This window comes from Porcisia hertigi, chromosome 23 (genome assembly GCF_017918235.1).
Source record: "Porcisia hertigi strain C119 chromosome 23, whole genome shotgun sequence".
NCBI lineage: Eukaryota > Euglenozoa > Kinetoplastea > Trypanosomatida > Trypanosomatidae > Porcisia > Porcisia hertigi.
In genome coordinates, this window is record NC_090582.1 from 524,214 (window position 1) to 550,183 (window position 25,970).

A 25,970-nucleotide genomic window follows, 5' to 3' on the forward strand; every position below is an offset into this window, starting at 1 on the left:
GTCAAATGGCACAGTGCGAGCCATGGTTCTTCGCTGCGGTGCGACAACACCCCCCCCCTTCGTGTATCTCAACGAGTGTGTTTCTGTGTTCTTTCAACTCAATGTTAGTGTGCCGCCTGTGGTGCACGCCTAGGCGTGCTTTGCTTGGGAGTACACAAGCTGCGCGCCCCCCCTCCCTCCCTCCCTCCTCGTTTCTCGTGCGAAGAGGAGGCCAGCATCAGCGCTCATGCCTCTTTTCGCACGCCTCTCCACACGACGACTTCTCCCTCCCCGTTTTTTTTTTTGCTTGAAAAATGTACTGCGTCACTTCTTCACATCGGTGTGTGTATTCATAAGATTCATTGGAAATAAAAAAAAGGAGTCGCGTGGGCACCTACCGGTCATCTAAATCGTTTGTGTCTGTGCTTCTGCATTTGTCGAGTGCGGCGCGCACAATGGTGGGTAGTTTGCCTGCGCACCTGAGCGCGACACGTCTTGGACTCTGGCGGACACAAGCGTCCATCACCCTCTGCGTGCTGCACCGTCGTGCGCGTGTCGACGGGTGCGGTTTGCTGCTCTGCAGGCGGAGAATTGATGTGCACCGCATTTTTGACACCACCTCTGTGGCCCGGCGGCACGTCAACGAGCGACCCTTTCAGGAGCTCCCCGAGGATGTCTCCCAGGGCGAGGCGTACTCCATGGCGCGGGACGCTCTGCTGCAGTTGAACATTATGCTCCGCCGCGGCATCGAACCGGATGTGCTCATGTACACGTCACTCATCTCCACCATGGGTCGGGCTGGTCTTGAGTGGCAAGCATACAAGCTCTTTTCTCGCATGGTCGAGCAGAACATCCAGCCACTGCCCGAGACATATGTGGCGTTGCGCGACGCGACTTCCAGGCAGCGGGGAGCTCTGCGGGAGAAAATTCAGACGAAAATAGAGGAGGCGATGGAGGTTTTCCCGGAGGAGCTGGCCGAAAGGGAGCGGGAGCGGCAGAGGGAAGAGGACCGACGCTGTATCGCCAAGTTCAATGAGTACATACGAGGGGTGCTTCCCGCCACAACTTCAAGCGAGCCAGTGTCAGCGTCGTCACTGGCCGTCGCGAGGGATACTGCTGCGGATGACAAGACAGCGCCTGGGGATCGCACTGGTGCACATGCGAGTACCTGTGAAGGAGGTACAGCCCTATCAGGCGACACAATCGCCACCATGCATGTCCGCAACCCCACCGATGCGTGGAACACGACGCAGTTAGCGCAGGGTGTGCGCAGCCGTGCGCAGTCCACAGCGAAGGGTAACACTGCCGTTGAGCTGCGTACTTCGCTTGAGCGCATGGATGAGGAGGAGCTGCGCATCTACTTGGCCGCACAGCGCCAGTTCCGCCACGGCACGAAGGCAGACCTTATCGATCGTGTCCTGAAAACGCTGAGTGCCGCCTCCATTCGTGCCATGCTCGACCGCCGCTCCCACTATTTCCGCTCTGTGGAGCAAATCCTGGCCGCTGACCTGCGGCAGCTCAACATGTCGTCCCCCGCAGATCACCAACCGGTGTCCGCTAAAGAGGTCAGTGCCCAAGTAGATGTTGCGCAGGACCGAACTCTGGGTAACGCGGCGGATGCGATGACGCCAGAGGTGCTCTACGCGCCGTGGGGTATTTTACGAAAGCCGCAGCGGCGCCGCTGCGAGGCGGCAGCGCCTCGCAACGCGGAGCGGCTGGAGCGTGTTCGCTTGTCGGGGCCCGAGTGGTCTCTCATTTGCAGCAAGGCCGAGACGAATGATCTGGACGAGCTTCCCGAGTCTTTACTGCGGCGCTATGCATACCAGTTTCAGTTGCGCTGGCGCCGCAAAGAAGGTGCAGCCTCATTACTAGAAGCGGTCCAGTGGCACGTGACGACGTATACGGGAGGTGCGCTGCAGAAGGCAGGCGAGGGACCGGGTTCAGACGAGCTGCTTGTGTCTCCCGCACCCACACCACCGATTCGGCTCCAGAAAGAGGCAGAGGGAATGAAGAAGACACTCGACAACTATGAGGTTTTCCGCGTGATAGCACAGCGCACGAACAATCTGCAAGTAGTGGACAGCAAAGAAATCAACCGCCACCTGCAGCACGTTCGCCGGGAAGCGATGCGACGCGAGCGCAAGACGGAGGGCATGCTCCGGCGAGAGCGTCACGTAATGGCTGCGGCTGGTCTCGCTGCCTCCGCCAAGTCTTTCACCCCCTCTCCGACGGGGGATAGCGGAGAGTTGCAGGTGCTCGGCCTCTCGGCGGGGTCACCTCCTGATGGCGCCACCCAAAACGCGATGGTTGAATCTACCTCATTGCTCTCGCCAGGACTGGTGGAATCAAAGAGCCGCGGCAATGGTGGTGAGGCAGCTGCTGACGCAGAGGATGGGGCTGCTGCAAGTGAGCTTCCGCCATGGGCCCTGTTCGAAGAGGAGGATGAGTTCAACTTGTCCTCCGGTCACTTCGGTGATCCGGAAGTGGGTCGATTCCAGGAGCTTAGCGACTCGAGGATCCAGGTGCTGCCGTCCCGAACTGCGCAGGCGCAATGGTCTGTGGACCGTCAATTGCTCCCCACTTCGCTGAAGGATATTGTGCAGGAGGCTGAACTGGAGCAGCAGCGGAGGCACGAGGCGATCGAAAAGGAGTACGAGCGTCGCCTCCAGTATACTAAGTACCGCAGATGGGACAACATGATCTCTCGAGCGCAGCAGAAGAGGCGAAGACAGACGCATGACGAAATCGGAGAGGGGGAGGGGCCTGGTGTGGCGAAGCCACTGCCAGCCAAGCGCCGCCTCGCACAATTGCTGCGCAAAGGCCGGGATAGGCAGAGGGTACCTGCAGAGATGCAGGCCAAATACAACCGCAGTTTGTAATTCGATGCGACATCGCCCCACCGCACTCAAAAGAGACACTCTCTTGTTTTCTCTCTCGCTCTCTGTTGCCATCGTCGTCACAACTTTGGTGCGTGGTGGTGGTGGTGGTGGTGGGGAGGGGCGTAGTTCGGGCATGCGGTGGTCGCCCTACGCTGTGTTCTTTTTGGTGGCTACACAGTTTTTTTCACTCGTTTCTTCTTCAGACTCACTGAAGGAGGCCGATAACAGTTACAGGGGAGGGGAGAGGGGGGGGTTAACGGGATACGTGGATGGGTGGTGGTGGTGGTGCGCGGAATGGCGGGTTTGTCTTGTCGACCGCGGTTGGTAGTGGTGGTGACCTGCTGCTCCATCAGAAAAGGACAGCCTGTCGTCCTCCCTATTCCCATATGTGAGCTTTGTAGTTAATGCATTGTCTGTTGTGCGTCTCTGTGCTGTTGGGAGGGATCGCAGTCTGGATGACGGCACCGGATGGTGCATTACTGCTGACTCATTTTCGCATGGATGATCCTTAGGGTACAGTGCTGCTCGCGTGCTTTTTTCTTTTTTACGCTGCACTCACCCCACTCCCCTTCGCGCACGCATTCCCCTCTCCCTCTCCCCCACATCTCATTCTTCCTTTTATGAGTAGCTGATCTCCGTAAGCCGTGGGAGGTCACCGTCAAACGCTTCACTGTTGTTGTCACATATAAATATGTCTACCAAGGGAGTCAGTGAGCCGGGCTCCAATGCTTCCCCCGTTTTCCTTTCGGTTGAGGAGGTGAGGGCTGGGGTGAAGGGTAGTTGGTTGCACCATTGCCAGTCCGACTCGACGGGGCCGTGCTCTCTCATTCACCTTTTTGAATAGCAGGTCAAATCTTTTCTCTCCCTTTCTCGTGTGCACATCTTCCTTGTCGGTTTATTTCCGCCTTTTTTTTATATCGCACATCTCAACACATCATGACAGGGCCTTTTCCTTCCGTTCACTCTTCTGGCGCCGCGTGCGTGTCTGCCCTGCGTGCCGGAAGCACGCCTGGCTGGGGAGTCTTTATCACCGCAGCATCATCGTTATCTGCGGCTCTCTCTTTTTTTTTTGTATAGCATCAGGCGGTCTCACGCAGGGGCACGGGCTCACTGTGTCAGTGGTTATCCTGCCGCTTTCCTCCATTCCACACAGACCCACAGAGACAAACGTGGTTGACTCATTTCCGCTGCACGAGAAGCGCTTTTATATGTGCAGCACCGGTTTTCCCCCTCTTTTTCTCCAGGGACTAGAAGCAGGTGCGCCTCCTCTTTACGACCACAAGGACACTAGATTTGAATTGATATGTAATGGCCTCCAAGGCCCCGGCCGCAAGATCCGCACGGCCACCTGGCACGGACTGGCAGGATTCCTACTTCACGCTTGAGGAGCGCTATCGGCGGCTGCAGAGGCGGTACAATGATCAGGAGCAGGAGCTAAAGTTGATGAAAGTGGCACGAAGAAAGGAAGAATCCCCATCTGCTGGCCCATCCTTGTCTTCTGTGTCCGCGCGGCTTCCGTCAAAGTCTGCGCTTCACACGGAGTCCCGTTACGCGAGGGATCCGCAGCGCCATATAGGTGTCCCTAGGCCGCGTTCTTCAGCCTCGCGGAGTGGCTACAACGGCGGTGCAGCTCCTCGTGGCTCGCCTGGATTTGCGGCACTGTCAAATCAATGGGTGGACTATCGTGTCAGCCACAGCGATTCAATCATTGATGACCCACAATCGCCACCGCCGCCGTTGCACGCTGCTCAATACGCCGAGGCTTCGCCGTCGCCCAATCAGCAGCTTACTCAGCAACAGCTGCATGGCCCAGAGGAGTACATTGCGGTGCCCTCTGCGGCTTCTCCACAGGCAGCTCGGATGGCCGCCGTCACCGAAGCAAGCGCGTGGGGTGAGGCAGGCACACTGCCGGATCCAGCCATGGTGTGGGGCATCGATGGCCATCATAACATGCAGAATTACGTGGTAGCTAGCGCTCTCTACTACGCCAATGAAGAGCTTCGCCGCAAGCTTAACGAGTCATCAACGGTGCTGCAGACCCTTCAGCAAGAACTCGCAACCGGCCGTGAGCGGCACGTGGCAACGCAGACCCGACTAGAGAACGTTTCTGCGCAACTTCACCAGCTCGTGCGTGAGCGCGACTTGTCGACTCAGAAGTACACCAACGCGAGTCGCACGATAGAAGGCCTCGAGCGCACCCTGCGTGACCGCATCGATGCGGAGGAGAAGGTGCGGTTTTCATTAGAGAGCCAAATAACAGAGTTGCGCAGTCGTCTTGTTGTGGGGGCGGACAGCAACGACTTGTTGCAAAAGGATGTCCGAAGCTTGCTTTCCGAAACACGGGACCGAACGGCAGAAGTGATGAAGCTGCGCTCCAACCTGGCGCTCGCCGAGTCTGCCCTGTCGTCGCAGAAGCACGTGAATGAGAACATGTTGGTAGAGCTCAAAAGTCTTAATAGCCAGCTTGTAGAAGAGCGCAAGAGGCTCATTACAGTGACTCGCGAAGCACAGCTTGCTTCTCTCACCGGGACGCGTGTAGAGGACCTCGAACGGCAGCTGAAGTGTGTGCAGGATGAGCGCAGTGCCATCGAGCGAGAGCACGTATCACTCATGTCCGAGTTTGTGCACGTTACCGAGGACGCCCTACGCCACGCTCGCCAAGAGGTGGAGAAAGACGTAGCAGACTGGAAGGTGGCCGCCTCGCACTGGGAGCAGGTGTCTCAACTTCTCTACAAGGACATTGCGGAGCGTACACAACACCACCTGCAGTGTCGTTTCGAGTGCGAGGAGGCACAGGCGCAGCGGGACGCGGCAGAGCTGCATGTGCGTTCACTGAAGGGGGAGGTGGCCCTGCTTACAGCCAAGCTTGATGTGGTGTGGCCTAGTCACGCGACGGACGCGAAGGACTTATCAGCGGAAGAGATCCTCAACGTCTTCGGCCGAAAAGATCGTACTGGCATTTTCTTATTCGACGACCGCCGCCGCCGCCGGCGATCAGTTGCGCGTCACTGCAACGGCGACACCGACGACAAAACGATTGGTGTGTCTGCAGCCGGGATGACCACCGCAGCCGCTGAAGAGGGTGATGCGAGCGGCAAGGAAGATGATGGTTTTGACCTGATGGCGGCAGCGCTGAGTGACCTCCCGGCTGATCCGACGACTGTTACCTGTCAACTACAGGAGCTGCACGAGGCGAACGCGACGCTAATATCGGAGGTGCACCAGCTGCGGATTACAAACGACCTGCTGCAGGACCGACTTGATGGGCTGGCGGGTAGACAGAGGGAGGAGCAAGCCCGCGTGACCGCTGCAGAGGTGTCACTACAGCAACGGGAGAGAGCCGGGCACCAGTTGCTGGAGAAACAGATGGACCGTGTGGCTTTTCTTGAGTCTCAGGTGAAGTCATTGCGCGGCTATCACGTCCCCGCAGACGCCCCCATCAGCGACGTCGGCGAGAACGAGAACATCTTTGAGCTGTTCCTGGGTCAACTTGTGGCTGCCGAGGTGCCGGAGGGGATGGAGGTGCCTGATATGTTCGCCACCATGTTTTGTTCTGCTGACTTCCTGGTGCATGAGACTATTACCACAGGTTCTGTGCGTGGCTTCAATGGTTTCTTCGACGTCACCGCGTCGTTTTGCGTCTCGATGGACGCGCTACTATTGTACTACCTCCACACGCGTCAACTCCTGATCCAGCTACACCGCGTTCGTGATGTAGACGAGGCGGCCTCCATGACGGTCGCCGCGGCAACCAGGGCGGGTGCTGATGAGAAGCGGGTTTCAGAGGACCGAGCGGTGGAGACGGGTACGGCGAGCAGTACACACAGAGGTAGTTCCAGCGGCAGCATCCACCCAAGCCTCCGTGTGGCTGAGCACATGTTCGAGACAATCGCAGAAGGTCAAGCAAGTCTGGCGGATATTGTGCTGCAGGAGGGCTGTCGCCACGCCGCCCGCCCGACGCTGAAGGGCCACGTACGCCTGATGACTCCTTCGGGGCGACACCTGGCCTCAGTAGAGTTCCGCCTTACAGCGCGGCGTCCGTACTCAGACGACTTTGTGCGGCTCGTGGAGAAGTCGGCACTGAACGCCAGCGATGCGGGTGCCGCTGCTGCCACCGGTGACATAGAAGGAGTTGGCCAGCATGATGCATCGTCACACCTACTGGACTGGATGCGGACCACCGCCGACACTTTACGAGACTCAGCGGCAAATCGGCGGCAAGACTCGGGCCAGAACTCGACCCCGACCCCGCGTCGCAGGCGTGGGGCCGCAATGACCATGCCCACTCACTCACAGCTCCGCACTCGTCACAACCAGCTGCAGCTAGTACCGGTTACATCTGCTGACAGGGACACGTCGTCGACCACCTCGTCGTTTCTTGCCCAACAGAGGTTGCGCACGGGGGGCACTCCGGGAGCACTGGCTGTACACCTTCCCGCACCTTCGCCGCCGCCGCGTCGGCGGAGTACAACTCCTTGGGATGGGAAAGCACAAAAGGACTTGCCGGCTTCTCGTCACGGTGGCGGCGGCGGCTCCCCGTTCAGCAGCCGGGCCGACTGTGACTCCATTATAGAGCGGAGCCCCGTTTCCACCTCTTTCATGCACGTCGATCGCTCACTGCTATCGGCGCGGCCGGTGTTGAGCGGGAGCGGCGGCGAAGCAGCGGGCTTAGCAGGAGCAGCCATCCAGTGCCTCTGGGTAGACGTGGAGCGATTGGAGCTACCGGCGGACCTGCCACCGCCGATTCCGCGCTTGTCCTGCTACTTTCGCATTGAGGCTGCTGACCGTGAGGTGTGGCTCGCGGCCCCAACAACACCTCGCTATACATGGGCGTACACGCTTGACGTGCGAGGCAGCGGAGCCGGTGACTACGGTGCGTCGCTGCCGCTACGTTCCGTTATGCAGCTCGCCTCGATTGTGCGCGAGCCGCTTGTTGTGTTTTTGCTGGATGCCGACGCTATGGCGTCCACGAGAGCTCCTGCTGCCACCGATCACTGCGTGTGGGCGATGGTGGTGTGTGAGTGGGTGCAGGCTGTGCAGCATCCTAACGAGCCGCAGTCCTTTGCTCTGCCGCTTCTGCGGCGCGATCAGTCCGTCGTGCAGGGGGCGGTGCTGCGGCTCTCCCTGACCGCCACCACCGCGGTAGTGAATTCGAGTCCACAAGATGGAGCGTCACCGCCTTCGCAGCCCCGCGCCACGGGTGTGAACACCAGCAGCTCTCTTTTTATGCCGCCACCGCCAATGCTCTCTCCACCGTCTCCGCTACTAGAGGAGCCCTCGTTGATACAGAGGGACCGATCCATGGAGGAAGAGCTGCTAAGGCTTGAATATGATCATCACACGGGGCACACGCTTGTGTGAGGAAGGAGGGGGGGGGCGCTCACAGCCCTATTTCCCCCCTCAACGGATTCCATTGTTGAATTATCATCATCTCTGTGCTAAAATGCCGGCTCCTTTTTTTTTTCGTTTCTCCGTCTTCCTTCTCTCTCTCGCCCCTTCCCCCATGTGTCTGCGCATCCACTGCTTTTCCTTCAAAGACATGATTTGCGGGGGAGGGGGGGGGGGCGGGGTTGAGAAGAAAAAAAAGGGAGGTGAGAAGCGGCAGCGACGAACGATGACAGCAACAGCAAAAATAAAATGGACGAGGTCACCACATGTACCCCAGCCGCAACAGAGACAAGGGAGGGGAATCCCACTCAGCAGCGAATGGTCCCGTCGAATGTCACGAGGGAAATCTGCGGTTGTTCATCACATCTTTGGTTCCCCCCCCCCCCCGGATCGTGTGCGCATCTCTCTTTTTTTTCTTTGTACGCTCGTCTGCCTACGCATGTATTTCCTTTGCCTCTGTCTCGCCTCCCTCTTGCGTTCTCATATTTACTTGCTACGTTTCGGTTGTTTTTTCCTCACGCATGTACGCGCACACTTTTGTACCCCCTCCCTCCCCCCCCCACCCAAAGAAAAAAAACGCGCCGTGAACACTGCAGTGGGCTCCGTCTCCCGAGGGGATACACATACGCACGGTTTCCGTGTTTTGACTATATACTACCGCTGCTGCTGTTCGCTGGAGTCTCCTTCCCCCCCTTTTTTTCTGCACTTATTTTTTTTCACGCCGCCTCCTCCTCCTGCCCCTCAGTGCAGTGGCCACAGCTGCGGAGCGCATATTGGCTGGGGAACACACAAGGGGTGTATGGGGAAGACCACGACACCCGTAACAAACACGGCGACACACCCGTGTACGAGCACACACTCACTTACACACACGCACACACACACACAGATGCCCATCACTTTTCTTTTTGTTAGGAGCGAACTGTTTTGAACCGGATACTCGACGGTATTGCATGTAATATAGTCGCTCTTTGCTCTCTTTTCTTTGTTGTTGTTGTATCTGCGTGCAGCTCTCTCGGTGTTTCCCGAGCCGACCTCCGTAGGAGAGATGAAACCCCTCCACATTAAGAAGCAAGAGAGCGCCGACGTATCTGCTGAGGACGATACACCATCTGGTCTGACTTTCTCTACTTCTCCTCTGGCAGCTGGAAGCCCTCTTACTTCTCTCGAACCGTCACGTCCCCCTGTGATGAAGGGACCGGGTCTGTCGCCGGACCAGAGACAAGACACCCACGATTTGCCCACCTCTGCGATTTGTGAGCCCAGCGCACTACTCTCTGCAGCGGCACCCGCTACCGACAAGGTGAAATTTACATCGGAGCTCGACAATGCGGCCACGGAGGCGTACTTGGAATACTTGACCCGCCCGCACACAAGTTGGGTGAGTGCTTCGCGTCATATGTCGCACCGCCGAGAGGTTATCGAGGAGCACCGCGGCTCCGTGTACGCGCGCTCCCTCGCTCGCATGCGCCGCGCATCGTTCGCCTCCACAGTCCAGAGCGAAGGCAGCTGCCTCGATGTGCTGGAGACGAGCATGAACACCTCCGTCGCTTCCGCACCGGCTGGATTTCCGCGCACCGCACCAAATGGGAGTAAGACGTCAACAGGGACACTGCGTAAAGGCCGGCTTGGGGTTGTAAGACCATCTCCACCCTCCTCTGAGGCGATGGAGCCACTGTCGATTGTGACGCGCTCTTCGTCTGTGGCGAGAAGTAGCCACGAGTCAAACGCCACAAGTCGCAGTTCTACAGGCACCATGCAGCGATCCCTGTCGATCAAGGGACGCTTGTCACGTGGTGCAGCGTTGGCAGGGCCAGTGCGACCACGCAACACGTCATCGTCTACGAAGGCATCAGCTGCACTGGATAAGGGCGGGCTCACCGTTGGCGGCACGCAGCTGCAGGTTGGCAGCACCCATCTGTTTGTGGTGAACGGTCACGGTTCGGCCGTGACCAGCCGCTCAGCGGAGCGCCTTGGTGGCAACATATTGCACTCGGTAGCACCCCAAGAGGGTGGTAAGAGTGTCTCAGACTCCAAGAGGACTATGGATCTTCGTGCGGTCGTTGGGCCTCCTCATCCGAAGCAACGACGGATGTAGGATGATGGAGGCTCTGAAGGGGTTATTCAGTGTCCCTGAGGGATTTTCTTGCGATACAGCGCTGAGTCTCCAGAGCACTTTGGGCTTCTCCCTCTTTTTCAAACCTTTCTCACACTTGTTTCTCTCTCTGAGGATGGCGTGGATGAGGACAGTCAATGCCCGTTCGTTCCTTTGAGAGTCCCACGGATGTAATCGTCTTTCATTACATTAGGCGGCTCTTTTTCTCTCTCTGTCTCCCCCCCCCCTCTTTCCCCCACCCCCCTCCCCATCTCCCTCCCCATCCCCCTCTTCAAAGTACTTCTGCAACTCTCATTTTAGAACGCAGGGAGCACTACCAACAAAGAAGGAACAAATTGTTGCGACTGTGTGTGTGTGTGTGTGTGTGTGTGTGTGTGTGTGGAGGCGGGAGGGGGAGGGGGAGGGGACACACACACATGCGTACACACACCCAGGGGAGGGGGAGAGGGTGTGGCTAGGGTGAGGCAGTGCCATCCGTTCTCTTAGCTCTCTGTGGTCGGAGAGAACATCGGCTACTGGTCACCTTCCCTCCTACCCCCGATTTTCGGCTGATGCCCGCGGTCGTAGGCAAAGATGTGCGTTCCTTTTATACTCTTCAAAACTGAGGTCACCGCCACAAACACGAACATATAAACAGCGTCCTTCACCGTTGTGGCGAGACACACACACACACACGCAGAAGGAAAAAGCGCAGACCAACAGCAGATGGTGGTGGTGAAGTGTTGACAAGGGAGAGATGAGCCTTATGCGCGAATGTGCTCAAGTACGCCTCTCCCCCTTTTCCACACATGTACGCAGATGAACTCTGGGTCTGCGGGGGAAAGGTGGGTACCGCACGACTTGCCCTTCTCTTTTCCCTTCGTTGCTCTTTCCTCTTTCAGCCTGTTTTTCATCCTGGATGTGTGTCTGCCCCTCCCCCGCTTCCCCCCCTCTTTTTCTCACTCGAACTTGTCTCACCGTTACTGGACTCTACCAGTGTCGGACTGGGCGACACGCAACGCGCTGATACACATCTGTGGCGTGCATACTCACAGTTCTCGTTGTTACCAGATATACTCTTCGCTCCCCCTTTACCCACATACACCCAAACGCTGTGCACAGCAACATGGCGACAGCGAACGTGTCCAAAGAGGCAATGGAGGTGCTTCAGCAGTACGGGATCGATCTCAAAGACTTCACAAAGGCTCGTGCACGCTACATCACCGTCGTGGAGGAAGAGCTCGTCCCAGCGCCCCAGGAGGATGGCACGGTTGACGTTGCCGAGGCCACGAGGACTGCACAGGAACAGCTGCGCGCAGCCTGGCAGGAGTACATCTTTTCTGTGCAGCAGTACTTCACTCGCATTACCCGGTCTATCCTCGGCAGACCGACGGATGCCGGCAGCCCCCTTGCCATAATCTCGGGTGCCAACACCACCACCACCACCAGCGACGTCCTGGTGGCGCCAGCCTCAAAAGATTGCTCGGATGCGGACACCGGCCCCCTTCCCACTACCCAGAGGACTTGCAGCTCTGATTCCGTGTGCCCGTCGCGGAACGCCAATGCAGTGAGCACCCATGTTGGGAGTAGTGGGGGCGGCCTCGGCAACGATGCCCTGGCCCAGCTCAGTAGCGGCGCCGAGCGCATGAGCGACTTTTGTATATTGTGTGAGAAGTGGTACGTGAACAACGAGTCGGTGCTCGAGCTACCCGAACCGGAGGCTCTGGTTGCCCTTACAGCCTCTGCCATAGCGTCCGTGAGTCGCCTTCTTCGGTTGCTGGGAATGCGAATGGCGTACGTGTGCGCCGGCAACAGCTTCTTCTTGCGCAGGCTCATTGAGGATGGTGAAGCAGTGCGCTATGCCGCATTGTGCGGTGATCGTGGTCAGAACGCGGAGGTGGATGCGCTGCTATTACTCACTGATCGCCTGGTGCAGCTCAACATTGCCGACCCCAATGCCTACCCGGAGGTGCCGTTTGGCTGGCTCTATCGACTCAGCTCCTTCTTGGAGTATCCAGACGCAGTTGCTAGCCCCTCACCAAAACGTCGCAGCATTGCGGTCCGTATCGCTCTTCAGCTTCTCCGCCACCGTCCGAACCGGGCAACAGCGGTGGGGCTTCACAATGTTTTGCTCAGCGCCTGCATTGAGCCGACCGGCTGCGTCACCTCGGAAGAGGCGCAGCAAGTGATGCACACTTTTCTCACTTTATTCGACGCCCCTAGCACGCGCCAGTACCTGAAGATAACGGATCTGCGTGCGATCTTCGCTCCTCTTCTGTCCACCGCCGAGTCCGGTGGCGCAGCCCTCTTGACCAAACAGAACAACGCCAAGGAGCTCATCGTGACCGTCTTTTCTACCTGGGTTGGGAGCTTGTGGATCAGCTCCGAAGTGACGGGGCTGCGCTCTATAGTTGATGTCTTGCACCTGCCGGGGTCACTCGACACGAAGATGGTGATTATCACCCTCTTCAACAAGTTGCTTACGCGACTCGCTCCGCACCGAGGGATCGTCCCCATGGACACTTGGAAAGGCTTCGAGGAGGACCGCCTGCGCAAGGCTGCCCGTGATGCTGAAAAGGTGCAAGTCATGGAGGCGGACGGCAAGGGGAGCCCCCCCACCGATGCACAAAACGTGAGCGACAATAGCTTCATGTGTGACGTTATGCTCACTAACGTTAACGGCGACGCGGTGCTGTTCGATGACTTTATCCCAACCACCAAGGCTCTTGGCTACCACCTTATGGATCCCTTGCTAGGCCGTATCCTCGTTTGCCTCAACTACCACGGCCTACCTTATGCCCTCACTAAGCTCATGCAGGTGGGACACAAAAACAGAGTCCTCACATCAGCCGCATCGAGTCTCTTGCAAGACATCTTTGTGCTGATGGACACAGTGGTGCCTCAGGTGATCGTTTTCAAGCTACACGAGGCTTTTAACAAAGCGGTCGGCTGCCTCGCCAAGGACGGCAGCCTGTTTGTTGGTGGTCTCACCTCGCAGCTCTTCCGGAGTTACAAGAAGAACAGCTACGCTAGTGGCGGTGGTGGCATGGTACCGTCCAGCACTACGCAGATGCCAAGTGCTTTCATGAACACCCCTGGCACACTGGACGTTGACGACCCGACCTTCGCGACAATGCTGTTTGAATGCAAGGTCGATCGTACGAAAGACTGCCGTTCCTGGAACTTCGACATCCTAGTGGCACTGGTCCAGGGCCCTCTGCATCTGCCACGCCGGTTCCGCTCTGCACAAGAGTTGGTGGAGACTCTCGTGCTCTTTTTTACACCTTCGTCACGGTCCAACAGGCCACAGGTTTGTTCCACTTTTAGCACGCTGCCACCAGACGCAGTCTCCCCAGAGGTGTGCATGGTGGGAGTGGAGCTTATCGATCTAATACTGAGCTCCCCCGATGGCGCGGCGCTGCTGGAACGCATGGGCTTTGTCGCCGCTGTCGCGGCGATGCTGAAGGAGGTGCGCGTTGGCAAGCCTGTTGTACTGCGGCGTGCTGTGGTCAACACACGCATCGGTCAGTCACTGCTACGCATAACTGGTCGTCTGTCTGCGCATGCCAATGGGTTGTTGCTTATGCGAGACCATGGCATTTTCTCATTGGTGGACAGCATGTTTTCGAAGTTGAAGGGCCCTCGGCTGGAGAGTGCAACCGAGGAGGACACCCTTCACGACGTGTGTCATCAGCTTCTGCAGTACTTGTACCTGGGCGCTGTGCCGAACTACGGTGTTTGTAAGGATATCCGACACACTTTCCGCGCGGCACTGGCCAACCCCAGCAACGCGATCCGCCTTTGCGCGGCGCAGCAGCTGAAGAAGGCTGTCTGGCGTGACCTCTCCACCTCCATGAAGTGGGGCATCGAAACGCTGTTGCAGGCACTACACGACGATTTCTTCAGCGTCATAGAAAGTGCTTTCAAGTTGGTGCTGAGTATCTGCCTTTCCTCAGACGAGGGCTTGGATTACTTGATCGAGTGCTTTCCTACAGTGCTGATGGAGAGTGAGGTGATCCTCAGCCACGCAGAGCAGCTGCGGCTTAATGTGCTGCTCTACCGAATCGCCAGTCGTCCGTCGGGCTTCCGCTTTCTTCAATGCTACGGTTGGGTGGAGAAGGAGCTGCACCGGTGGGAGGAGTCCGAGTCGGTTCAATACACCATCACGGTTGAGCGCCTGCAGGGCAGCTACGGCAGTACTGAGGAGGCAGCGGTGGCCGGGGCTGGTGTGGGAGCTGCCAATCCGGGATGGCAGGGCGGCGCAAGCAGTGCGTTCATATCCTCCACCAGTGACCCGTCTTGCCAGCACACCCCGTCGTATGCGGACACCCTCGGAGGCATTTGCAGCCGTAAGACGGACAGCACTTCCTGTTTACCTTTGCTGACTGCCGAGGCAGTTTCTAGTGCAAAATTCTTTCCTGTGCACTTTGCCTCTGTTTTGTGTAGTTCTGCTGAGGGGTGTGCGATGTTCAAGCATAGTCGGCTGTGGACCCGCTCGGTGCAACGCTTGTTGGAGCAGCCACTCCCGCCGGATATCGTCTACGACGACTCCGTCAGCGACGAGGACGACTCGTCATCTAATGGAAGCAGCGACGGCGAGCTAGGTGCGACGACCGATGCAGCACGGTACACACATCAGCAACAACTATTCCATCAGCAGGAGCAGCAGGTGTGCCCAGGGACAAGCACGACTCACGGCACCGGGGCCATTGGCGTAGAGGGCACATCCGCTTCAGCCCTCGGCCCCCTTGCCAACTCCGTTACTGCAATGCGCTGCAGTGCACCAGGCGACTGTCTCGGCTATTCTTTCGGCGCTGCCCGCATGCGCGATGGCCTGTACGGTGCGCTAGACGCTTCCATCGCCGACAGGAATGCCGGGGATGGCATGGACGGCAGCGCCAGCACGGCCGGTGGGAATTTTATCTGCGGCTTCGGCGGCGTTGACCAGTCGCGCATTGCCACGGCGAAGCAGATTCGGATGCTGAAAAAAGGTTATCTGTCCCCTCCGTCGTCGAGAATTATTTCGGCCTCGCGCTTCTGCAAGTCCTTCGGTAAATCGTTCTCCTTGGACTGCGTGGGGGACATACTGGCTCTGAAGGACGCCATTTTATGTATCGCTGAGGCTGGCTCGACCGAGGTGGGCTACGGCATGATGCTCTCCGTCCCAGGCCTGCAGCGCCGTTTCATTGCCCTCTCTCGCTTTGCTTCTACAATCTCTGTGCGCTGCGTGGGACTTCTTGGAAGCACGATTCTGGCTCGCTCGCGGCGTGGCGGCGATGATCTCATGAAAAAGGGGCACTTGGTCTTGCTCAACCCGAACGCGTACGTCAGCGCTGAGGGAATCCCATACTCGGTGTCGTTCGCACAAATGAAGCCGTCCAAGTGGGTGTCAATTGCGCGCAATATTTCACTGAAGAATACGGCCTCCCGCCAGGCTCACGCAGACTCCACCGCCCTCGTCAGCACTCAGGGGATACCTCAGCGCATCCTCAGCAACTTGTACGCCTTGTCGAACCCGGTAAGCTGCGAGAATGCCAAGAAGATGCTCTACAGGGTGATGAAGAGGAGGCCGCAGCTTTTCCTCCAACCGCAGATGCGCCTCCTCTGCCTCGACATCGCTTTCGCTTACCGCATGCACTACAAGGAGCGCCGTTTTCTCGCCGAATTGCTGGATAATGCGCAGCTCACCGCTGCTAATCCAACTAATTCAAAGCCACTGCCAGTGCGATCCTCAAGGCCCTCGTGACGACGAAGGCAGGGGTGGGGGAAGAGGTTGGTCAGTGTGTGTGTGTGTGCGTGTGAATGGGGTCGGTGGGGCGAGGAGGGGTAAAGGAAGTGGGCGTCCGCCTCCACATCCTCGCACATGTGCCCCTCTGAGCTCTCAATCAGTACCTGTAATTCCCTCTGTGTAGATTTGTGCTCGGCCTACCTGACATCCTCGTGTTCGTGGTGTCGAATCGCTATTGAGCAAAAAAGGGGCTGGCTCTAACCGGTGCGCGCTTTGTTGTGTGTACGCCTGAGAGTGAGGCAGCAGGGTGGGGGGGGGAGAGGGTCGATGGGCTGGGCACGTACAAGGAAAAAACAAACAAACACACAGAAACAAATTTCAAAGTCAACGAATGTCTCCCCCCCACACAAAAAAAGTATATTTTCTGTGTTTTTTGTTTTCCGCTTTGACTTTTTTTTTGGTATCGCCGCGTTTGTTTTTCCCCCTCTTCCCTCCCCCTCTCTCCTCCTCCCCTTTTTTCTTTTGCCCCACTGTGTGCTTGACGAGGGGGGTATAGTAGATGTCTGAGCACACAAGTTTTTCGCTCTCTCGCTCTGTCGTGTGTGTGTGTGTGTGTGTGTGTGTGCAGAGTGGTCTCAAAGCAGCGCTCTCATGATTCTCTTCCCGCTCCGCCCCCCCCCCCTCAAAAGTAACAAACGGAATCTATGGCTTCTCTTCCACTGTGTGCATGTAGGCAGACGCTACCCATCATCTAAGTTCACCATGGCTGTTGGTGGCGACGTACTGCTACACTCCAAGCGAAAGCATACACGATTGCGCAGTCCCAAAGGCATTTCCGGACTACGTGCTGAGACAATGGAGGGAAGAAAACAACGTTGGCATCGTGTCCCCTCCTCCCCTCCTCCCCCCTCACCTCACCTCTCGTCGTCACTTTAGTCCTCACCCTTTTTTCTTCCCGCAGAATTTATACCCCCTGCGTATAAATATAAATACACATGCGACACGTAGCTTTCCAGACACATGCTTCTAGAGGCGAGAGCATCTCGTCTGCGCAGCCGACATCCAGCGATGTCGACGACCCTCAGTCTAGGAGAGAGCGTTCACCTGCTGCCTCTTCTAGCTCAGCCGATAAGGCAGTCGAGCAGCCGCCGGAGTCATCTGTGACGACTAGCGTCAGAAAAATGACGGTCGATGGCCCCGAAGGGACGGCGGCATCCATGACGCATCCGACCTCTCAAGGCACCTTCACGGATTCTGAAAAGCGCCGCCAGAAGACACTCTTCTTGGGCGACTCGGAGCAGTTCGCCTTCGACTTTGGCGGGGCTGTAACGGAGATGGCTGCAACGGTCGCTGAGAGCGAAGCAGCGCAGCGGGAGGCTCAGCGAGCGGAGGAGCTGGAGGTTGCAACGGCTCGTCTCCAGGTTTTATCTACTCCGCACGCCGCGGCTACGCGGCCGCTAACGCTTGAGGAGGTGAGTGCGTGCGCGGCAGATGCTATGCAACAGGGTCTGCGGCGTTTCCTGACTTTGACCAAGCCAGGGTCACGCAAGCGGGCCGCCACCACCACCATATCTTCGGCCGATGCGACACAGGACGTGTCGGCGTCCGTCAACTCCGCGTCGTTAGTCTGCAAGCAAACCGGCGATGAAGACGGCATCACTCTGGCGGAGGCTGTTCCACAGTTCCAGGCAGCTTTGCGCCGCTATGAGGCGGACCTCTGGCGTGCAGATAAACATCGCCGTGAGGAGGAAGCACGGCAGCGCAGCAAGAGCAAACATAGCCAACGTGTATAGTTGCATCTACCCGGCCGATCTGAGAGAAGTGCTACGCTATAAAGCTTAGGGTTGGCTCGGGTGGTGGTGTGGGTGTTCCCCTCTCGTGTTTTCGTCTTCCTTCGAGTGAGGTGTAAAGAGGGTGAAGAAAAATAGAGCGACTCCGTACACACATGTCGCCATGTCGCCATGCTGCCCGCCGCATCTCTCCCTCCCCAAGAAATACCTTAAAAAAACACGAATAAAAAGCCAATGTGCGACATTGATACAAGCCCCCCCCCCCCCTTCCCCTCTCTCCCTTCCCCCCCTTTCATACACACACACACACACACACAGTGCAACGGCGAAGAAAAAGAACTCTACCGATCATAGCTGTGGGGACGAGAGCAGGTAAGAGAAATAGTCTCCACGGGTGTTTCATGTTTGGGGTGACTCCCACCACAGCAGTGATCCTATGCACTCTCACACCGTAGTTCACATTCTATTTTTCTTCTTCCCCTGTCCTAGTTTAACCCACTTCACGATCTCCTCTTTCCTCTTGCTTTTGTCATCTCCGCTCAACTTCTGGGGAAGCTGCGGGTGCGGGGGAGGGCAGGGGATGATGACGGTGGTGGTGGTGCGGCGCAGCCATTACAGCCACAAAGGCACATGCGAAAAAAAAGGGGACACACCATTCACAGCTGATATACAGGGTATGCTGTGATGTCTCTCTCTCCCCCTCTGTGTGTGTGTGTGTGTGTGTGTGCGGTCTGCACCGTTTTCACGTCATTGGCTGCGAAACAATGCTCTCTCATTTGTTTAATGCTCCTCCTTTTCTTCCCTCCTTTTTGTGTGCCCTTCTCCCCCCCCCCCCCCCACCTACACACACACACACACACTGCCACACATCGATATATATATATATATATTGCCGCAGTTCTTCCTCTTTCCCCTCCCGCCCTACTCCCCCCATAGCCACTCCTGTTAGATTGAAGCAGAGGATTCGGCTCCTCTGCCCCTTTCTCCTCCTTGTTGAAGGTTGTCTATTGGGCACAGGCAGTCGACTGCAGCCTCCACCCAAACGCTTGCTTTCTTCCACCTCCGTCTTCCCGCTCTCTGCCACTATCACCACATACAGATATTCTCTCTTGTTCTTCTCATTCTCTGCATTGACTATCTTCGATTCCACAACAGAGACATTGAGATGGGTCTATACCTCAAGGCGATCAGCGCTTTGCGCGAGTATCGAGACGAAGCCATTGGTGTGGGGCTTCTGGCGTTGGTGCTGTGTGTGTGTGTGCCACTACTGGTTTGGGTCCCCGAGTCACGTCCGTGTGGAGCCACCTTGATTGCATGGACGCTGGCGTTTGCTTTACGCGTGTGGCGGTTCCTGCCCCGCGAGGTGGCTCACGTGAACCGTGCTGCGCATTTTCTGGCTGATTCAAAGATGCGGGAGCGCGGCGTAGGTAAGGTACTGACGCCCTCCAGTGGGCCTGGCTCGCTGCCCAGCGGGAGTTCCAGCAGCGGCAATCGACTGCCGGAGGGCTTTTCGAAACAGAACACACCCGGGTGTCGCGGGTCTCTTTCGATGGGAGGCCCCACGTCAGCTGTTTCTCAGGGTGGGGGGGCGAGTATGGAGAGAAACGGCGTCGCTGATAGTACCAGTGGCACGATGGGTGGCGCCATGGCGGCGGCTGGTCTGTCGTTTGATCCCTATATGTCTTCTGCACTGGAGTCGTCAGCCCAGTTTCTTGCCCTGGCACGGGGGGATCCCCGCCTGCAGCCCTATGGGCGGCTTGCGAACTTCCACACCGCTCCCACAGCAGTATCAGGCAGCCCAGGCGCTGACAGCAGGTGCGCGTTGCAGCGCTCGCGCGAGCCGTTCGCCGACAGTCCCTACGCCGGTACTCATGCCTCATTAGGTCTCAACGCTGCCACAACGCAGCGGTGAGACTCCTTCCACGGAGCCCTCCGCGTCGTCCCGGTTTTCGCCATCGCTCAGCCCCCTCTTTTCGCACGCACACAGGTACATCGGCATCACAGTGACCCCCAGCGTTTGCGGCTACAATGCCAGTTGGTGGGCGGTGGCGTGGAGCTCCTGGGGGAGTGGGGGTGGCCACATGTGGAGTTGAGGTGCACCTCTTTCTGCTCGGAGATGCCACGCTCGGTTTGTTTTTGTCTGCCGAAGCTGGGGCGATCTCCTTTGCCGAGGGACATTCTGCTACAAGGCGACGTACGAGGACGGCGCTACCGTCCTCCTCGTGCAGCTCGTCCTCGTCGTGGATCACACAGTGCTGGGTTTGAAGGTGTTGCGCTGCTGCGCCCTTGCAGCCGTGTCATGTGGTCCCGCACCACTGTTCTCTGGGAGGGTACTCGTGGTTGCTTTTTCGTGTATTTGAATCTTTTTTTTGTTTGTATTGAGCCCATTTCTATTTTGTACCTTTTCCGTTATTCCCTTCCCCCTCCCCTGTCACTCTTTCCCCCCTCCCCCTCCCCGTCACCCCTCCCCTTGCTGCTCGAAACGCCCACCCTGTAGCCCGCACGGGAGTCCATCTGGCGGCGCTCACCACCGCCAGCCGCTCACACGCCCTTTTTATGTGTGTGTGTGTGTGTATAAAGGGAGTGTGGGGGTCCCTACCATCATCACTAACTCCCCCCTCTTTTCTCCCCTCACTCGCTAAGGCCCCTCGTCTTTGGTGTTTCGCTGCCTTCGCGCTCCGCTTCCCCTCGTATGTATGCGTCTTCTCCCATCCATCCGAGGCTTTGGTGTGTGGTGCAGAGGAACGTGAGGAACAAAAGGCACTGCCAGGAGTTCTGAAGAGACCTCGAACCGGACGCACTTTTCCCTCTTCAGTTTGTGTGACACACACACCGACACACACACCGACACACACACCACACACACACACACACACACACGAAGGATGAGCCCAGGAGCCACGCGCGTGCATGCACGTATCGCGAAATGAGCGGAGGCGATGGACGGAGACCCACGATGTGGTGCAACTTCAACGTCTCTGGCTGCTCGTTTTTTTCTGTCTAGCTTTTTTTTTCTCCTCGTTTTTTTTTTCCGCTCTTTTTTTGTTCTCCTCTTTTTTCTTCTCCCCCCCCCCCCTCAACCTCTCGAAGCTTGTAAAGGCCGGCCGGACGTGTCGTCTCGGTCTGTGTGCAAAGCAGTCTCAACTAGGTGTCACTAGAAGGGCATGTATGGCGTGCGATTCTTTGATGCTGATGATGTTGCAGCGTGTGTACGTTGGAAAGGGAGAGAAACATGGAGGGGAGTATGACCATCTTCAGCCCCGCCCCCACCTACACACACACACACACTGCCACACATCGATATATATATATATATATATATTGCCGCAGTTCTTCCTCTTTCCACTCCCGCCCTACTCCCCCCATAGCCACTCCTGTTAGATTGAAGCAGAGGATTCGGCTCCTCCGCCCCTTTCTCCTCCTTGTTGAAGGTTGTCTATTGGGCACAGGCAGTCGACTGCAGCCTCCACCCAAACGCTTGCTTTCTTCCACCTCCGTCTTCCCGCTCTCTGCCACTATCACCACATACAGATATTCTCTCTTGTTCTTCTCATTCTCTGCATTGACTATCTTCGATTCCACAACAGAGACATTGAGATGAGTCTATACCTCAAGGCGATCAGCGCTTTGCGCGAGTATCGAGACGAAGCCATTGGTGTGGGGCTTCTGGCGTTGGTGCTGTGTGTGTGTGTGCCGCTACTGGTTTGGGTCCCCGAGTCACGTCCGTGTGGAGCCACCTTGATTGCATGGACGCTGGCGTTTGCTTTACGCGTGTGGCGGTTCCTGCCCCGCGAGGTGGCTCACGTGAACCGTGCTGCGCATTTTCTGGCTGATTCAAAGATGCGGGAGCGCGGCGTAGGTAAGGTACTGACGCCCTCCAGTGGGCCTGGCTCGCTGCCCAGCGGGAGTTCCAGCAGCGGCAATCGACTGCCGGAGGGCTTTTCGAAACAGAACACACCCGGGTGTCGCGGGTCTCTTTCGATGGGAGGCCCCACGTCAGCTGTTTCTCAGGGTGGAGGGGCGAGTATGGAGAGAAACGGCGTCGCTGATAGTACCAGTGGCACGATGGGTGGCGCCATGGCGGCGGCTGGTCTGTCGTTTGATCCCTATATGTCTTCTGCACTGGAGTCGTCAGCCCAGTTTCTTGCCCTGGCACGGGGGGATCCCCGCCTGCAGCCCTATGGGCGGCTTGCGAACTTCCACACCGCTCCCACAGCAGTATCAGGCAGCCCAGGCGCTGACAGCAGGTGCGCGTTGCAGCGCTCGCGCGAGCCGTTCGCCGACAGTCCCTACGCCGGTACTCATGCCTCATTAGGTCTCAACGCTGCCACAACGCAGCGGTGAGACTCCTTCCACGGAGCCCTCCGCGTCGTCCCGGTTTTCGCCATCGCTCAGCCCCCTCTTTTCGCACGCACACAGGTACATCGGCATCACAGTGACCCCCAGCGTTTGCGGCTACAATGCCAGTTGGTGGGCGGTGGCGTGGAGCTCCTGGGGGAGTGGGGGTGGCCACATGTGGAGTTGAGGTGCACCTCTTTCTGCTCGGAGATGCCACGCTCGGTTTGTTTTTGTCTGCCGAAGCTGGGGCGATCTCCTTTGCCGAGGGACATTCTGCTACAAGGCGACGTACGAGGACGGCGCTACCGTCCTCCTCGTGCAGCTCGTCCTCGTCGTGGATCACACAGTGCTGGGTTTGAAGGTGTTGCGCTGCTGCGCCCTTGCAGCCGTGTCATGTGGTCCCGCACCACTGTTCTCTGGGAGGGTACTCGTGGTTGCTTTTTCGTGTATTTGAATCTTTTTTTTTGTTTGTATTGAGCCCATTTCTATTTTGTACCTTTTCCGTTATTCCCTTCCCCCTCCCCTGTCACTCTTCCCCCTCCCCCCTCCCCGTCACCCCTCCCCTTGCTGCTCGAAACGCCCACCCTGTAGCCCGCACGGGAGTCCATCTGGCGGCGCTCACCACCGCCAGCCGCTCACACGCCCTTTTTATGTGTGTGTGTGTGTGTATAAAGGGAGTGTGGGGGTCCCTACCATCATCACTAACTCCCCCCTCTTTTCTCCCCTCACTCGCTAAGGCCCCTCGTCCTTGGTGTTTCGCTGCCTTCGCGCTCCGCTTCCCCTCGTATGTATGCGTCTTCTCCCATCCATCCGAGGCTTTGGTGTGTGGTGCAGAGGAACGTGAGGAACAAAAGGCACTGCCAGGAGTTCTGAAGAGACCTCGAACCGGACGCACTTTCCCCTCTTCAGTTTGTGTGACACACACACCGACACACACACCGACACACACACCACACACACACACACACACACACACGAAGGATGAGCCCAGGAGCCACGCGCGTGCATGCACGTATCGCGAAATGAGCGGAGGCGATGGACGGAGACCCACGATGTGGTGCAACTTCAACGTCTCTGGCTGCTCGTTTTTTTCTGTCCAGCTTTTTTTTTCTCCTCGTTTTTTTTTTCCGCTCTTTTTTTGTTCTCCTCTTTTTTCTTCTTCCCCCCCCCCCTCAACCTCTCGAAGCTTGTAAAGGCCGGCCGGACGTGTCGTCTCGGTCTGTGTGCAAAGCAGTCTCAACTAGGTGTCACTAGAAGGGCATGTATGGCGTGCGATTCTTTGATGCTGATGATGTTGCAGCGTGTGTACGTTGGAAAGGGAGAGAAACATGGAGGGGAGTATGACCATCTTCAGCCCCCCCACCTACACACACACACACACACTGCCACACATCGATATATATATATATATATATATTGCCGCAGTTCTTCCTCTTTCCACTCCCGCCCTACTCCCCCCATAGCCACTCCTGTTAGATTGAAGCAGAGGATTCGGCTCCTCCGCCCCTTTCTCCTCCTTGTTGAAGGTTGTCTATTGGGCACAGGCAGTCGACTGCAGCCTCCACCCAAACGCTTGCTTTCTTCCACCTCCGTCTTCCCGCTCTCTGCCACTATCACCACATACAGATATTCTCTCTTGTTCTTCTCATTCTCTGCATTGACTATCTTCGATTCCACAACAGAGACATTGAGATGAGTCTATACCTCAAGGCGATCAGCGCTTTGCGCGAGTATCGAGACGAAGCCATTGGTGTGGGGCTTCTGGCGTTGGTGCTGTGTGTGTGTGTGCCGCTACTGGTTTGGGTCCCCGAGTCACGTCCGTGTGGAGCCACCTTGATTGCATGGACGCTGGCGTTTGCTTTACGCGTGTGGCGGTTCCTGCCCCGCGAGGTGGCTCACGTGAACCGTGCTGCGCATTTTCTGGCTGATTCAAAGATGCGGGAGCGCGGCGTAGGTAAGGTACTGACGCCCTCCAGTGGGCCTGGCTCGCTGCCCAGCGGGAGTTCCAGCAGCGGCAATCGACTGCCGGAGGGCTTTTCGAAACAGAACACACCCGGGTGTCGCGGGTCTCTTTCGATGGGAGGCCCCACGTCAGCTGTTTCTCAGGGTGGAGGGGCGAGTATGGAGAGAAACGGCGTCGCTGATAGTACCAGTGGCACGATGGGTGGCGCCATGGCGGCGGCTGGTCTGTCGTTTGATCCCTATATGTCTTCTGCACTGGAGTCGTCAGCCCAGTTTCTTGCCCTGGCACGGGGGGATCCCCGCCTGCAGCCCTATGGGCGGCTTGCGAACTTCCACACCGCTCCCACAGCAGTATCAGGCAGCCCAGGCGCTGACAGCAGGTGCGCGTTGCAGCGCTCGCGCGAGCCGTTCGCCGACAGTCCCTACGCCGGTACTCATGCCTCATTAGGTCTCAACGCTGCCACAACGCAGCGGTGAGACTCCTTCCACGGAGCCCTCCGCGTCGTCCCGGTTTTCGCCATCGCTCAGCCCCCTCTTTTCGCACGCACACAGGTACATCGGCATCACAGTGACCCCCAGCGTTTGCGGCTACAATGCCAGTTGGTGGGCGGTGGCGTGGAGCTCCTGGGGGAGTGGGGGTGGCCACATGTGGAGTTGAGGTGCACCTCTTTCTGCTCGGAGATGCCACGCTCGGTTTGTTTTTGTCTGCCGAAGCTGGGGCGATCTCCTTTGCCGAGGGACATTCTGCTACAAGGCGACGTACGAGGACGGCGCTACCGTCCTCCTCGTGCAGCTCGTCCTCGTCGTGGATCACACAGTGCTGGGTTTGAAAGTGTTGCGCTGCTGCGCCCTTGCAGCCGTGTCATGTGGTCCCGCACCACTGTTCTCTGGGAGGGTACTCGTGGTTGCTTTTTCGTGTATTTGAATCTTTTTTTTTTGTTTGTATTGAGCCCATTTCTATTTTGTACCTTTTCCGTTATTCCCTTCCCCCTCCCCTGTCACTCTTCCCCCTCCCCCCTCCCCGTCACCCCTCCCCTTGCTGCTCGAAACGCCCACCCTGTAGCCCGCACGGGAGTCCATCTGGCGGCGCTCACCACCGCCAGCCGCTCACCACCGCCAGCCGCTCACACGCCCTTTTTATGTGTGTGTGTGTGTGTGTGTATAAAGGGAGTGTGGGTGTGCCTACCATCATCACTAACTCCCCCCTCTTTTCTCCCCTCACTCGCTAAGGCCCCTCGTCTTTGGTGTTTCGCTGCCTTCGCGCTCCGCTTCCCCTCGTATGTATGCGCCTTCTCCCATCCATCCGAGGCTTTGGTGTGTGGTGCAGAGGAACGTGAGGAACAAAAGGCACTGCCAGGAGTTCTGAAGAGACCTCGAACCGGACGCACTTTTCCCTCTTCAGTTTGTGTGACACACACACCGACACACACACCACACACACACACGAAGGATGAGCCCAGGAGCCACGCGCGTGCATGCACGTATCGCGAAATGAGCGGAGGCGATGGACGGGGACCCACGATGTGGTGCAACTTCAACGTCTCTGGCTGCTCGTTTTTTTCTGTCCAGCTTTTTTTTTCTCCTCGTTTTTTTTTTCCGCTCTTTTTTTGTTCTCCTCTTTTTTCTTCTTCCCCCCTCAACCTCTCGAAGCTTGTAAAGGCCGGCCGGACGTGTCGTCTCGGTCTGTGTGCAAAGCAGTCTCAACTAGGTGTCACTAGAAGGGCATGTATGGCGTGCGATTCTTTGATGCTGATGATGTTGCAGCGTGTGTACGTTGGAAAGGGAGAGAAACATGGAGGGGAGTATGACCA

General features: G+C 57.5%; 5 protein-coding genes across 5 annotated transcripts; all 5 read left to right on the forward strand.

Moving 5' to 3' along the window:
- Window positions 1-434: 434 nt before the first annotated feature.
- Window positions 435-2,858, forward strand: JKF63_04903 (uncharacterized protein; the record flags this gene model as incomplete). Its single annotated transcript, XM_067900874.1, has 1 exon — window positions 435-2,858. One exon carries the CDS (start codon window positions 435-437, stop codon window positions 2,856-2,858), a length of 2,424 nt encoding a protein of 807 aa, XP_067757074.1.
- A 1,308-nt stretch (window positions 2,859-4,166) lies between these two features.
- Window positions 4,167-8,219, forward strand: JKF63_04904 (uncharacterized protein; the record flags this gene model as incomplete). The annotated part of the gene is made up of 1 exon (XM_067900875.1): window positions 4,167-8,219. The coding sequence occupies one exon, from the start codon at window positions 4,167-4,169 to the stop codon at window positions 8,217-8,219; it is 4,053 nt and encodes a 1,350-aa protein (XP_067757075.1).
- Window positions 8,220-9,294: 1,075 nt separating this feature from the next.
- On the forward strand, window positions 9,295-10,344 carry JKF63_04905 (uncharacterized protein; the record flags this gene model as incomplete). The annotated part of the gene is made up of 1 exon (XM_067900876.1): window positions 9,295-10,344. One exon carries the CDS (start codon window positions 9,295-9,297, stop codon window positions 10,342-10,344), a length of 1,050 nt encoding a protein of 349 aa, XP_067757076.1.
- Window positions 10,345-11,467: 1,123 nt separating this feature from the next.
- On the forward strand, window positions 11,468-16,087 carry JKF63_04906 (uncharacterized protein; the record flags this gene model as incomplete). Its single annotated transcript, XM_067900877.1, has 1 exon — window positions 11,468-16,087. One exon carries the CDS (start codon window positions 11,468-11,470, stop codon window positions 16,085-16,087), a length of 4,620 nt encoding a protein of 1,539 aa, XP_067757077.1.
- A 977-nt stretch (window positions 16,088-17,064) lies between these two features.
- JKF63_04907 (uncharacterized protein) lies at window positions 17,065-17,862 on the forward strand (the record flags this gene model as incomplete). The annotated part of the gene is made up of 1 exon (XM_067900878.1): window positions 17,065-17,862. The coding sequence occupies one exon, from the start codon at window positions 17,065-17,067 to the stop codon at window positions 17,860-17,862; it is 798 nt and encodes a 265-aa protein (XP_067757078.1).
- Between the last annotated feature and the right edge of the window lie 8,108 nt (window positions 17,863-25,970).